Genomic DNA, 12,517 nt, shown 5'->3' with positions numbered 1-12,517 from the left:
AACAGTTTACACCAAAATTTGACAATGAGGACTGAGATCATGGCTGGGATCTTTCGCTCCTCTGGAGTATATTTTACCCACAGCAGAGATAACAATGGATGGCATTTTCCTGTAGGCACACTGAGGCCCTTAACTACTGTTCAGCATTTAGCCGTGGTGTGGAAGACCAGTGCCAACTCCCAGTAAAAGCTTGTAAGCTGTCGGAGGTGGAAGAGAGGACAGGGTGACTTATGGGGAACCTGTGCCTCTCAGAGTGCATCCTCACACAACATTTCCCTTCCCATCCCACCTGTTATTCCTGGTCCATGGCCCTTGGTCCTGGTGAGACCCCATATTTATCTTTGTCCAAACTCCACTGGCTGCTCTCCTACAGGGCAGTAGGGCACCTGCAAGTGGCATTGCAGGCAGAAGAGAACTGCTGCTCTTCTGCTTAACCAACATCTATCGAAAGAAGAACTTTCTTCCTGATTATTGGCCTGATGATAAGGAAGTGGTATGGGACATGCCAACAACTGAACCTGCCCTGACTTTGGCACTGTCAACATACCTTGACCCTATGTATCAAGATCAGCCTTTCAGCTCTGAAATATATCTCTTGAGTTGATTATGCTGACTATTAAGAAAAGAATCAGTCTCTCATTTCTTCAAAGGATCAGTGTAACAAGCCAGCTATTGTCTCCTTCTCAGTAAAAAAAAATTAAAACTAACATTTTCCCAAGTTAGTGGATAATTATATTTTGTTGATTCAAGTTCCAAAATGTTTTCTAGAATGATCTTGTAAAAATGTCAGAAGGCATGAAAAATTGAGATTTGTGTAATTTAATGCAAGCACCCCGCAGCTAAAATGCACAGAAAGTTGAAAGTAAGTTTGGTTATTTTAATAGGAGATGTGCTACTAAGCAGCAATGGTATTGACCTAACCTGTCTGAGTCACAGTGAAGCCGTGGCCACGTTAAAAACTAGTGCCACTTCACCAGTTGTTATACTAAAGGCACTGGAAGTACAAACTGTAGAAGAACAGGATCAAGTTGCAGATGAGCAACTCAGCACAAACATTGAGAATGAACATGATACCACTTGGTCACCATCATGGGTCATGTGGTTAGGATTGCCAAGGTGAGTGAATTGTGTATTCAGTCAAGTTAAACAGATGATCATCCTTTTCAATGTTAGCTGAGAAACATTGAAGAAATTTTCTATAAATTCATTTCTGTCCAAAGAGTATGAGGGCTTCCTGAATGGTATATGATTGTTTACATTTCTCCAATTCTTCATTATCAATATTCTTTGCATATCAAGGAGGTGCACAAAATTGGCATTTGTTGTTACATGGTGAGGACTTTCAATTTGCTTGACATATTCAAGCATAGGATTGCAGTTGCTAAGTGGGTGCATTTGGTTTAAAACTCCCCATCAGTGTGCTTTAACCAAGACTCATATTGGGACTGGAGAAATGAGCACTGATTGATACAAATACACCAAAATGCTCTTAGCCTTGCCTGGTATTGAACTTTTTACATCAATCCCAATAATGTTTTCCGAATGGGTTGGCCTTTTGAATCATGGTCATGTTCAGTTCATTCATATTCTATTTCCATTCAAATTTATGTGTCATTTCAGTAGCAACTTACCATAATCTTCTGCCAGGTTTCATTGGGGGAATCATCCTTATTACCTTCCTTTGTGAATTTGATGTGTAAATTCAATTTCATTCTTGCACTCAATAATAGTTATGTTTCTTCATAAATAAGGTATCCTGCATTGGAATTTCTAAACTTTTGCAAACTAATTTTCTCTCGTGAACTTGTACTACTGGTCATTAATTTGGCAATATAGTTTTATGGCTAAGTCTTATTATAAGTTGATTCCCAAAGTGGTACTATAATTTGCCCGTTGTTAGGATAGTATTATACCAACTTTAAACCCCTTCCTCACAAATCAAAATGTTGCTTTTTACTACACTGATGATCAGAAACGTTCAGCATTTGATATCGATCATATCTTTGTATGTGTTTCGCCAAAGATACGGGTATGTGGCACAAAAGACTGAGACTAACTAAACAAGGATAGTGCAATCTATTTTTCTTTGCTGTTCTGTGGTAGGCAGAATACTTTGTTAAGGATACTCATTAAGATTTGGTATCATATCAGCTAACTTAAAGTAGATCCCAGTTGAGCCACAAAGCTGCTTCATGGAGTGATCTGCATACCAAAAGAATGAATTGTGACTTAGATCACTCATCTAAGGATGATTTACGTTTTGATCTGTTTTTCCCGTTGCCAGAATCTTAGTATTCACACAAGAGACACATTTCTTTTCTTCCTGTTTATGCTTTTTTTTTCTGTCTCCTGAAGTCTGAAGTAGATGTCAAGAATAAAGACCACTTAGCAATCAAGTGAAAACATAATGGAGCATTCATTATAATGTTTCATTTCTTTTCAGCTCCCTTCATGCTAGTCATGATATTGTCCTCCGGAGGAGTAACTCAGGAAGCTGGGGCTTTAGTATTGTTGGTGGTTATGAAGAAAATCACTGTAATCAGCCATTTTTTATAAAAACAATTGTATTTGGGACACCAGCTTATTATGATGGAAGATTGAGGTAAGTAACCTTTCTTTGTCTTAAATTGGAACCACCTCCTGAATGAAGCCTCCATTTTAAACTGAGAAATTCTACATACGACTAGCTCTTTCATTGCTGAGGCAATGTCCCAGATGTGTTCCTCATTACAATAGCATGAATATTCGATTATAATATAAAGTCGACTTTTGAAGCATCAAATTAAAAATTGACTCTCCCCTCCTTACAATTTTTCTTTTTGTGTATATTCTGTTTACAAGAGATTGTCGACTTGAAATTTGTACAAAAGAACGTTACGTAAAAAGTCATCCAGTTACTGTTGTTTCCTATAGTATTGGAGCACAACTTATCATCTTGCAGGAAAATTCATTAATGCACAGATTTTCTGAAACATAATATCATGTACCTAATTCACAATACTAAGTATTGACAACTTTCAAATTTATTCTCAGTGAATAGTTAATGGAATTTCAAATTCCTTAAGCTGTAAAAATGCAATATTCCTAATCAAGCTGATATGGTAAAATGGGATTATGTTAATCATTTTAGTTATATCATTAATAGCACTGAGATTTTTTGTAACTGTCTAGTTACATTTGAACTTTCTAACTGGCTCATAGGCCTGTATTTTCATTTGTAAGTCCAGTGCACAGAATCAGGAGAGTCAAGCTCCATGAACCTGACCTCTAACAATGATTGCCCAGGTATCAGATCTTTAGCCTGGGGTATGTATTTGAAGCTGGGGAGGTGACCCCAGAAGCAGTGAAGAGAAGACTGTGTACAGAGGTCAGCTGTTTGGAGTTCCGGCACTGTTTAAACGAAAGCACAAAACATCCCTTCAACCCTCACCCCTCTCACTCCACACACTTCCCAAGCCCCGTCCATGCACCTATGATCTGCACATATTCCTGCAAGACCCTTCACACCCTCCCTCCCAATTTGTGCCCCTGTACCCACCTAACGGTCCTTTTTAACTTCTTTGCCCTTACACTGCAACATGATCTCGGCCATATTTTGCGATGGTCAGGCCTCAAGATCCATGCAGAAATTAGATAAAATAAATTTCTAAGTGTCATTTGCAGACTTCTCGAAATTTTAAATAATACTGTCATTCATAACACTACATTTATATTTCTTCAATTTCATGGTGCCTTAGAACAACAAACATTTAATTCAAATGCATAATCTTTTATAACATAAAGCTTCGGAAATTCATATGATACAAGAACCACTTGTAACTGTGAATCAGAATAGGACACAGAATGCACCCTGCTATGATAATCCAGTATCGGAAGCCCTCAGGCTTATGTCAACAGTTAGAATGATATAGCCAGCAATGATATTTTTAACATTCCAGATACATTTTTCAAAGATTTAAAGGACAGGACTTTTATAGGTCCTCTTGGCAGTTCACTTGGATAGGTAAGTCGATGTTTCCAATAAGTTGGAAGTTAATGAGTTTATGTACTTTTAATGCACATGTATGCCTACTTTTTAACAATTCTCGAGGGCACCCTACAGGGCACCAGAGGAGTTCAGGACTATATCCAAAGACCTTATCTATCTAAAGGGATACCCTGAGATCAAATGAATACACAAAGATTAAACCTACCTGTTACCATGTACACTCTACAAGGATTGCACTTCACAGTCCTGGGCTGCAAAAATATATCTTGAATGAAGGCAGCTGATTATTTAAATAGCCAGCTATCTCCATGACCATGCATGGCAGAAACATGGCCTGACTCCATTGCAAAACTAGGAAATGCTATATTCATGAGAGGGACTTGCAATTTCCAAGCTCCTCCCCCAATGACAAATGGAGCCCAAACAAAATTAACAAAAGACACCTGGTGACCTGGAGGATCTCTGCAGTATTCTCCTTTAAGGTTGTTGGTATATAGTTCAGAGGTGCTGGGGCATCTTGGGAGGAGCGTATCATCAAGGTGAGGCAGATATTGGGCATTCTCTCTCCATTGTGTCATCAGCTGTGAGGTACTCATGGAGTTGTTGTACGTGACGTTAGACTGGCCTATTTCCCGAGCTTGCACCTCTGTAGTCACCAGGGCCCCACCTTCTACTTCATCTGGAGATCAAAGATGGACCACATCAAAAGGGACACCATGTATAAAGCTCTGGATAAGATGGAAATAACATACCCAACACCGACCTCACTCTGGCCACATTTGTGTGTGGCTTCATCAAGCTGTGCATAGATCCTCAGTATGCAAGCACCAAGTATCAATATATACTGAGATTCTATCTGTCTCTGGTTTTACGAAGAAAGAGCTTGGCCTTTTGCCACTTCAAGTAGTGGGATCGTTCCATGTCACCTGCCCTAATTGGAAAACTTTGTAAAGAAAAACACGTTTGACCATACGTCTATCAGGCAGTGGTCAGCACATTAGAATCATCAAGACCCTGCAGAAAAAGGAGAGGGAGGATCCTGTTGGGTTGTTCCCTGAGCAGACTGTCAAAGTCATTTGGTAGAATGTCTCATATCAGAATTTTCCAACAAGCATCAAGTCATCACTTGGCTGATGCTGAGAAGGCCACTACCCGTGCAATCCTTCATGCATGCCAGATTTTCTCCGCCACTGCGTGCTACCCTCAAACCATCTGCTTCTGGAATTTGTCTTTGCAAAGAAGGAGAATGATGCAATGGCTTTTGTTGAAGTATGTGCCAAGCAGCTTCCTGATGCAGGACTCTGTGCTCTACGGCCTGTTCCCTGGGACACACACCAGGACAAATATCAAATATGCTTGGAGAACTATCACCTTGGTGAAAAACTGTGATCTTTCCAATCTAAAGAGTTGACCTTGACAGACTGTTGCAGCCTGGCACATTCCGTGGTCCAGGATAACGTGCGAAGGACTCATTAAAGCTTGGGGCAGCTACCACCACAGTCTAAGGTCTTTCTGCCAAAGTTCAGTGGGAGTCTGATCAGTTATCAGGACTTCCCAGTGCCTGAAATGTATGTAAATATCATCCTGCATACGTAAGAAATGACTTGGTTTTTTTTTGCAATTACAGGCAATGCCAAATTTCAATGTTTGTTATTCATGTGCAAAGACTACAGAAATGCTTCAGTAACTGTGTATGTCTATAAAGTTTTTTTGTGAATAAAGTATATTTTTATAATATAAAAAGTAGCTACCTCCTTGAGGTGTACTCTTGAATCCTGGAAGCTGTTATGGATCTGTGTCAATCATGAAAAATGCTGAGTCAGTTGGGAATGACTCCGTATGAATAATTCATCAAAGCCACCAGGGTACTGTGCACAGATTTGCAAAAAAACCTTCTGTGATTACAAATAACCTGCACATTCAGGAGGTGGAAGGACTTTTGGTTAAAGAAGGTATCAAGTTTGTAAATCAGAGCTCTCAAAATGACAAGATTGCAAGGGAAGCCTGCTAAATAGAACTTGTGGCTGTTTGCATCTACAACACGAGCAAGTCAGTGCACTCTACCATCTGAGAACAAATGACATCAGTGAATCAGTGACTCCTTGATGCTACAAACCTAAAGTTGATCTAATATTAATGAAATGTATATTGAATTCATATCATCACGACATAAAATGCCTTAATGAAATGTATTTTCAATTTTTTAGCTTGTTAGTCTACATAAAAGTAAAGTTTTTTTATGAATTAATGCAAATGTTTCTCCCACTTACATCACTCAGTCAGTTATATGAAAGAAAGAACTATGGATATTGGAGATCTGAAACAAAAACAGAATTGCTGGCAAAATTCAGCAGGTCTGGCAGCATTTGAGGGAAGAAAGCAGAGTTAACTTTTCAAGTGTGGTGATTCTTCTTCAGTCAGTAATATTATGTTGGCGCTTTGCATATGTTCCAAAGAACAATGTAACTTTCTATTTGGCATCATCTATCCATGCTCATTATTACAAACTGGGCATGTAGTGATCCATGGGCTGAGAAGTGGCAGATGGAATTTAATTCAGGTAAATGCAAGGTGCTGCATTTTGGGAAAGCAAATCTTAGCAGGACTTATACACTTAATGATAAGGTCCTAGGGAGTGTTGCTGAACAAAGAGACGTTGGAGTGCTGGATGGGGATTGGGGGGGGCGGGTGGGAGGCAGTATTGAATGGGGTTTGGGGGCGGGTGGGGGGTGCGGTGTTGGATGGGGTTGGGAGGTGGACATGGGGGCGATGTTGGATGGGGTTTGGGGTGGGCAAGGGGCAGTGCAGGGCTCGCGCGAGGTGTGCTGCTGCCTTGAAAGCTCCTTGAAAGTGAAGTCGCAGGTAGATAGGATAGTGAAGAAGGCGTTTGGTATGCTTTCCTTTATTGTTCAGAGTATTGAGTACAGGACTTGGGAGGTCATGTTGCGGCTGTACAGGACATTGGTTAGGCCACTGTTGGAATATTGCTTGCAATTCTGGTCTCCTTCCTATCGGAAAGGTGTTGTGAAACTTGAAAGGGTTCAGAAAAGATTTACAAGGATGTTGCCAGGGTTGGAGGACCTGAGCTACAGGGAGAGGCTGAACAGACTGGGGCTGTTTTCCTTGGAGCTTCGGAGGCTGAGGGGTGACCTTATAGAGGTTTACAAAATTATGAGGGGCATGGATAGGATAAATAGACAAAGTCTTTTCCCTGGGGTTGGGGAGTCCAGAACTAGAGGGTATAGGTTTAGGGTGAGAGGGGAAAGATATAAAAGAGACCTAAGGGGCAACTTTATCACGCAGACGGTGGTACGTGTATGGAATGAGCTGCCAGAGGATGTAGTGGAGGCTGGTACAATTGCAATATTTAAGAGGCATTTGGATGGGTATATGAATAGGAAGGGTTTGGAGGGATATGAGCCGGGTGCTGGCAGGTAGGACTAGATTGGGTTGGGATATCTGGTCGGCATGGACAGATTGGACCAAAGCGTCTGTTTCCATGCTGTACATCTCTATGACTCTAAACACCTCTGCATACTTATCTGCTTCTATTACCTATCCAAAAGGATTTACAAGTCCAAGGCTCTTTTGTTTGGAGAAGAAAAGACTGGGCAGTGACCTGATTGAAATCTTTAAGATTTTGAGAGGTTAGGCAGAGAAAAGATGTTTCCACTTGTGGATGAGACCAAAACGAGTGGCTCCAAATATAAGATTAATCACTTATAATTTCCATAAAGCATTTTGAGAAATTTTCTCCAGAGAGTAATTAGAATGTGGAATCTATTTACAGAGGGATGGTTGAGAAAAGTAACATGAATGCATTTACAGAGGAACCTCGATTATCGGAACGAGATGGGCAGGCACTATTTCATTTGGATAATTGATTATTCAGCTAATTGATTCAATGCCTTTCCTCTGGGGCTCGGAGTTTTCTGTTACATCAGCCCAACAGAAGAGGCAGTTCAGGAGACAAGGCAACAGCACACCTCGCACGAGCCCTGCACTGCCCCTTGTCCACCCCATACCCCATCCAACATCGCCCCCACCTCCATCTCCCAACCCCATCCAACAACGCACCCCCCACCTGCCCCCAAACCCCATTCAGTACTGCCCCCACCCGCGCCCCCAATCCCCATCCAACATTGCCCCCCCACCCGCCCTTACACCCGCTCCAAACCCCGTCCAACTCTGCTTCCCCACCGGTCCCCCAAAGCCCGTCCAATACTGCTTCCCGCTTGTCCCCCAAGCCCCGTTCAACACTGCCCCCTGCCTGCCCCCAAACCCAGTCCAACACCGTCCCCCACCTGCTCCTACTCCCGGCCCCAAACACCGTCCGACATCACCCCCTGCCCATCCCCAAACCTTATCCAACACCACCCCCATCCGCCGCCCAAACTTCATCTACCACCGCCCCCATTGTCCGCGCCCGCAACACCGCCACCCAACCCCATCCAACACCACCCCCCAAACTCCATCCAACACCCCACCCGCCAACTTCCCCAAACCCCATTCAACACCTCCCCCCACCCGCCACCCAAACCTCATCCAACACCGCCACCCTGCCGGCCCCCACTTCCCCCCACTCCCAAAACCCGTCCAACACTGTCACCCTTCCTCCCCACCCGCCCCCAACCCCGTTGAATACCGCCCACTGTGCCCCCCGCCCTGTCTCCGTGCAGCCAGACTGGACACCAACAACAAGACTGCTGCTGCTGCCTTTTCGGGTGGAGGGGGTCACTCTCCAAGTAGCACACACACAAATGTTTACTGCAACGTTTTGACAGGTTCGACATTTGCCCTGTACAGGGCAATGTTGGAGTGATTATCTGGGGAAGAGGGGTTTAGTGTACACCCCTGTGTAGAACTCTAGGGAAAGTGTGTGGGGGGAGAGCGAGAGGGCAGGAGGTCAGTCATTTGGAGACAGTGCCTGGGCTCCCATCAATGTCCAGGACTGTTCTTGGCAGCATTTCATTAAGGCAAGTTTGTTTTTAATCCCTGTAAACAAAAAGTGCGATCAGTGTTGGAAACATGTATTTGATCTAATGTTTCTATCGGGATCTCAAGTTCTCCTTTGGATAATCTGATATTCGGATAATTGATATTCTTCTGTACTTATCTATGCTAGATAAGTATATAAGGGACAAAACAATGGAAGATTATGCCATTGGGGTAGAGGAAGTCAGATGAAGTTAGCATTGTGTATAAATACCAGAATAGACAGATTGGCCAGAATGCCCTATTTCTATGTAACTGTTCATATTTTCCCAAGTTATATGTTTCTTTACAAATTTAAAGATTAACCTATCATTTCAGTGTGGGTAAAAAAGCATTTTCAATTCTGCTACTAAAGTGTGTTAGATATACGTAGGAACTGAATTTGTATGGTGAGCAGGATTTCCAAACAACTATCACCCACTGTACCAGTAAGAATCTGTGTAGCATTATCACTGACTGGAATTTTTAGCAGGACATTAGTTTGGAAGTGACCACACAGATGCCAGAAAACAACGGGAATCAACTAATCAGTAAATGCACCTATATTTCTAAATCAGTCCAGAGTAGCCAATAGAATTACATTATCTATTTGGAAGCTGAGTGCAGTTGTTAGTATTCTTACAATGTTCCAACCTGTCATTCCTTATAAATGATTAGGTTTCACGGGTATTTATTTTTGTTTGTTCTCTTCCTCATAGGTGTGGTGATATGATTATAGCAGTGAATGGACTCTCAACAACAGGGATGAGTCATTCAGCTCTCGTCCCAATGCTGAAAGAGCAACGAAACAAAGTTACATTAACAGTGATATCATGGCCTGGAAGCCTTATTTAAATTAAGCCAAATGATTAAGAATGATTATTGTGAAAGAACATTGGATTCATTTATTAAAAGGTTCACTGAGTATTTTTTTTTATCAATCAGTGACCAGCAGGATATAAAACTACAATATATTCTTTTTGTAAATTTTGAAAATATTTACATTTGGAGCTCAAATCATGTGATCAGCTCATCTATTCAACATTTTAAAATCAATAGCCCTTATTCATAATAAGTAAAGATAATCTGATTCATGGTTACAAGAAATTATGTAATCAAACACTATCATTACCGACAGATCTAAAAAGCCTTACCAGCTGAACAAGTTTTAGACAGCCACAGCCCAGCACAATGATCTTCGAACATCTTATTACCATGAATACAGTTTTTGTGTAAAATGCATTTTAATAGCAGACTTTAGCGTATGTTTTAATTTATTTTGTGGAATTTTGCTAATGTTTAAGGTGCACTTATTTTCTACTACAGCACACATTTGTTGAAGTGAAATTGTTAGCAACACTTGCATTGAAAGCTCTAAGGTTCTGAAGTAGGCTGTTTGGTGTAGGATATGTGTCTATTTGAGATATTCAGATGCACACAAGTACTATATCCAATTTCAATATAGAATGCTTTTGAGGTTCAAAGTCCAAAACTTACTGTCAAGCTATTAAGAGTGCCTTTTTTTTAATGTTTTCTATTTTAAACTATCTCTTAAATATTTAGCTGTCTTATTACCTCATTAAAACAATTGGCTTAAAGATATTTGTTGATATATTGAAAGGGAGATTTTACAGTCAAAAATTTTGATCCAAAATAAATACTTCTCAACTATATAAGTTACAGAAAATCTGTTTACTTACTACATCTATTATTTTATTTGATTAAGTTTACTATTTGTAATGTTACTTATAAAATAATCTTTTCATTGGGAAATAAAACAGAAACAGTTGGAAATACAAAGATGTTTAGTCTAGAATGAAAAACGTGGCTTAACATTTGATTAGGGGCCTTCAACAGAGCCCACTCAGTTTGAGTTCTGGAGAAGGCCAAAACATTGACGACAGTCAAGAAAGATGTAGATATAGTTCTTAGGACTAAAGATATCAAAGCAGAAATATGGTACTGAGTCAGATGCTGAGCCATGATTGTATTGAATGGAGAAGACGATTTGAAGGGCCAAATGGCCTACTCCAACACCTATTTTCTATGTTTCTAGCGTTCCCATGCAAAATCTAAACCTTTTTTTCATTTTCAGATGCTAATTGGATTTTACTGTTCCAGAATTTTCAGTTTTTATTTCAAACTTTTTACATTCAGGATTTCTTTGTCCATCTCTAATTTTCCATCGTGTAAGATTTTTACAAAAGCAGAATGCAATTGTTGGCTGAACCTTCAGATAGAATCTTGTTGAGGTAATGGGAGTTTGTCTGTCAGCTGCAGAGCCAACAAGAGATCCGCACTGCCTCCTCCAAGGAAGCCCCAAACCCAATCATGCACTAGTAAGGCCACCAGAAAGGGCTGTGGCTACTGATGGAAGATCATTCAGAATCATGGAGGATCCCATAATCAGGTAACTGATTGATTGCTTTGAGGAGTTGTAAGGGAATGGTTGTTTCTAGGGATTGGGCTTTGCAGGAAGAAGGATTGCATGGATCAGAGGCCACTATCTCTGTTGGGCACTGATTCGCCCTGTCAAGGGACAGTCTGCTCCCCGCAGCCAGAAAGAAGCAGCACCACCAAGGTGTCAAGCTGAATGCACAATTGACCCAAAATAAAAGTAAAATGCTGTGAATATTAGAGATCTAAAATGAAAGAAACTGCTGGAGAAGCTCAGCAGGTCTGGCACCTTCTGTGGAGAGGGAACCTGAGTTAACATTTCAAGTCAGAACAATTCTGAGGCAAAGTCAAACTGGACTTGAAATGTTAACTTTGGCTTTTTCTACAAACATGCTTTCCAATCATCTATGTTTCTCCAGCACTTTTGATTTTTTTGCACACCTGGCTTGTCAGGAATGTTGCATGGCAACAAGCCAACTTGCAACAGATTAATGCCAACTGGGTCAAGGCCTTTAAGTATCCTTAATTGGCTACTTAAGGGCCTCAATGGTGGCAGGTAGGACAATCAATCATGGACATCACACTGCGGCTTTAATTCAAACAGAAGCAATAACACAACAGGCTTTGCGGTAAACCAACATCTCCTCTAATTAAGTACCCATCCTGACTCCAAGCTTGCCAACTCCATGACTACAAAATTGTACACTTCGTTGCAGCTGCTTCTTTTAACCCAACTGAACTTAATAAATAACGTGAAAATAATTATTTAAACTTTGTGTTTACTTTATTCACTTACTAGGACCTGGATTGTTGGATATTTAATTGATATATGATATCCTGCTCTTCTCTAATTATATCAGAAAATAGTAGGTGCAAAAATAATTCATAATTTCTGAAAGAGAAAATAAACAGGTCCATACTTCAGCAGAATTATCGTTACAAAGGATATTTGAAAGTCCATTTATAGTCCCGAATGAATCAAAGATTGTGCAGTGCAATAGGAAACAGTAGACATCAGAATGTTGACATCTGTCATGAGTTCAAAACATAGCTGTCAAACCAACATTGTTTTTGAAATAAATTGGGAAACTGGCATTTTTCAGTAACAGCTATCATTATACAGTGAAGCAAGTATACAATGCCATCAGATCATATTTA

General features: G+C 40.7%; 1 protein-coding gene across 5 annotated transcripts in view; it reads left to right on the top strand.

Moving 5' to 3' along the window:
• Positions 1-12,211, top strand: part of lnx2a (ligand of numb-protein X 2a) — a 112,643-nt gene extending 100,432 nt beyond the window's left edge. For 4 of the 5 annotated variants that reach the window (XM_043692006.2, XM_043692005.2, XM_087988196.1 and 1 more), the window contains 3 exons: positions 885-1,116; positions 2,444-2,602; positions 9,682-12,211. In XM_043692006.2, coding sequence (XP_043547941.2) covers positions 885-1,116; positions 2,444-2,602; positions 9,682-9,817 — 527 coding nt within the window. In that variant the 3' untranslated portion in view covers positions 9,818-12,211. The remainder of the gene's footprint in view (positions 1-884; positions 1,117-2,443; positions 2,603-9,681) is intronic. The other variant, XM_087988195.1, reaches the window with a different exon arrangement.
• Positions 12,212-12,517: the final 306 nt, after the last annotated feature.

The sequence above is a fragment of the Chiloscyllium plagiosum genome, unplaced genomic scaffold, assembly GCF_037043375.1.
Source record: "Chiloscyllium plagiosum isolate Xiang-an unplaced genomic scaffold, Cpla_swu_hap1 HiC_scaffold_6, whole genome shotgun sequence".
In the NCBI taxonomy this organism is placed as follows: Eukaryota; Metazoa; Chordata; class Chondrichthyes; order Orectolobiformes; family Hemiscylliidae; genus Chiloscyllium; species Chiloscyllium plagiosum.
This window is presented reverse-complemented; position numbering and strand designations above follow the sequence as displayed.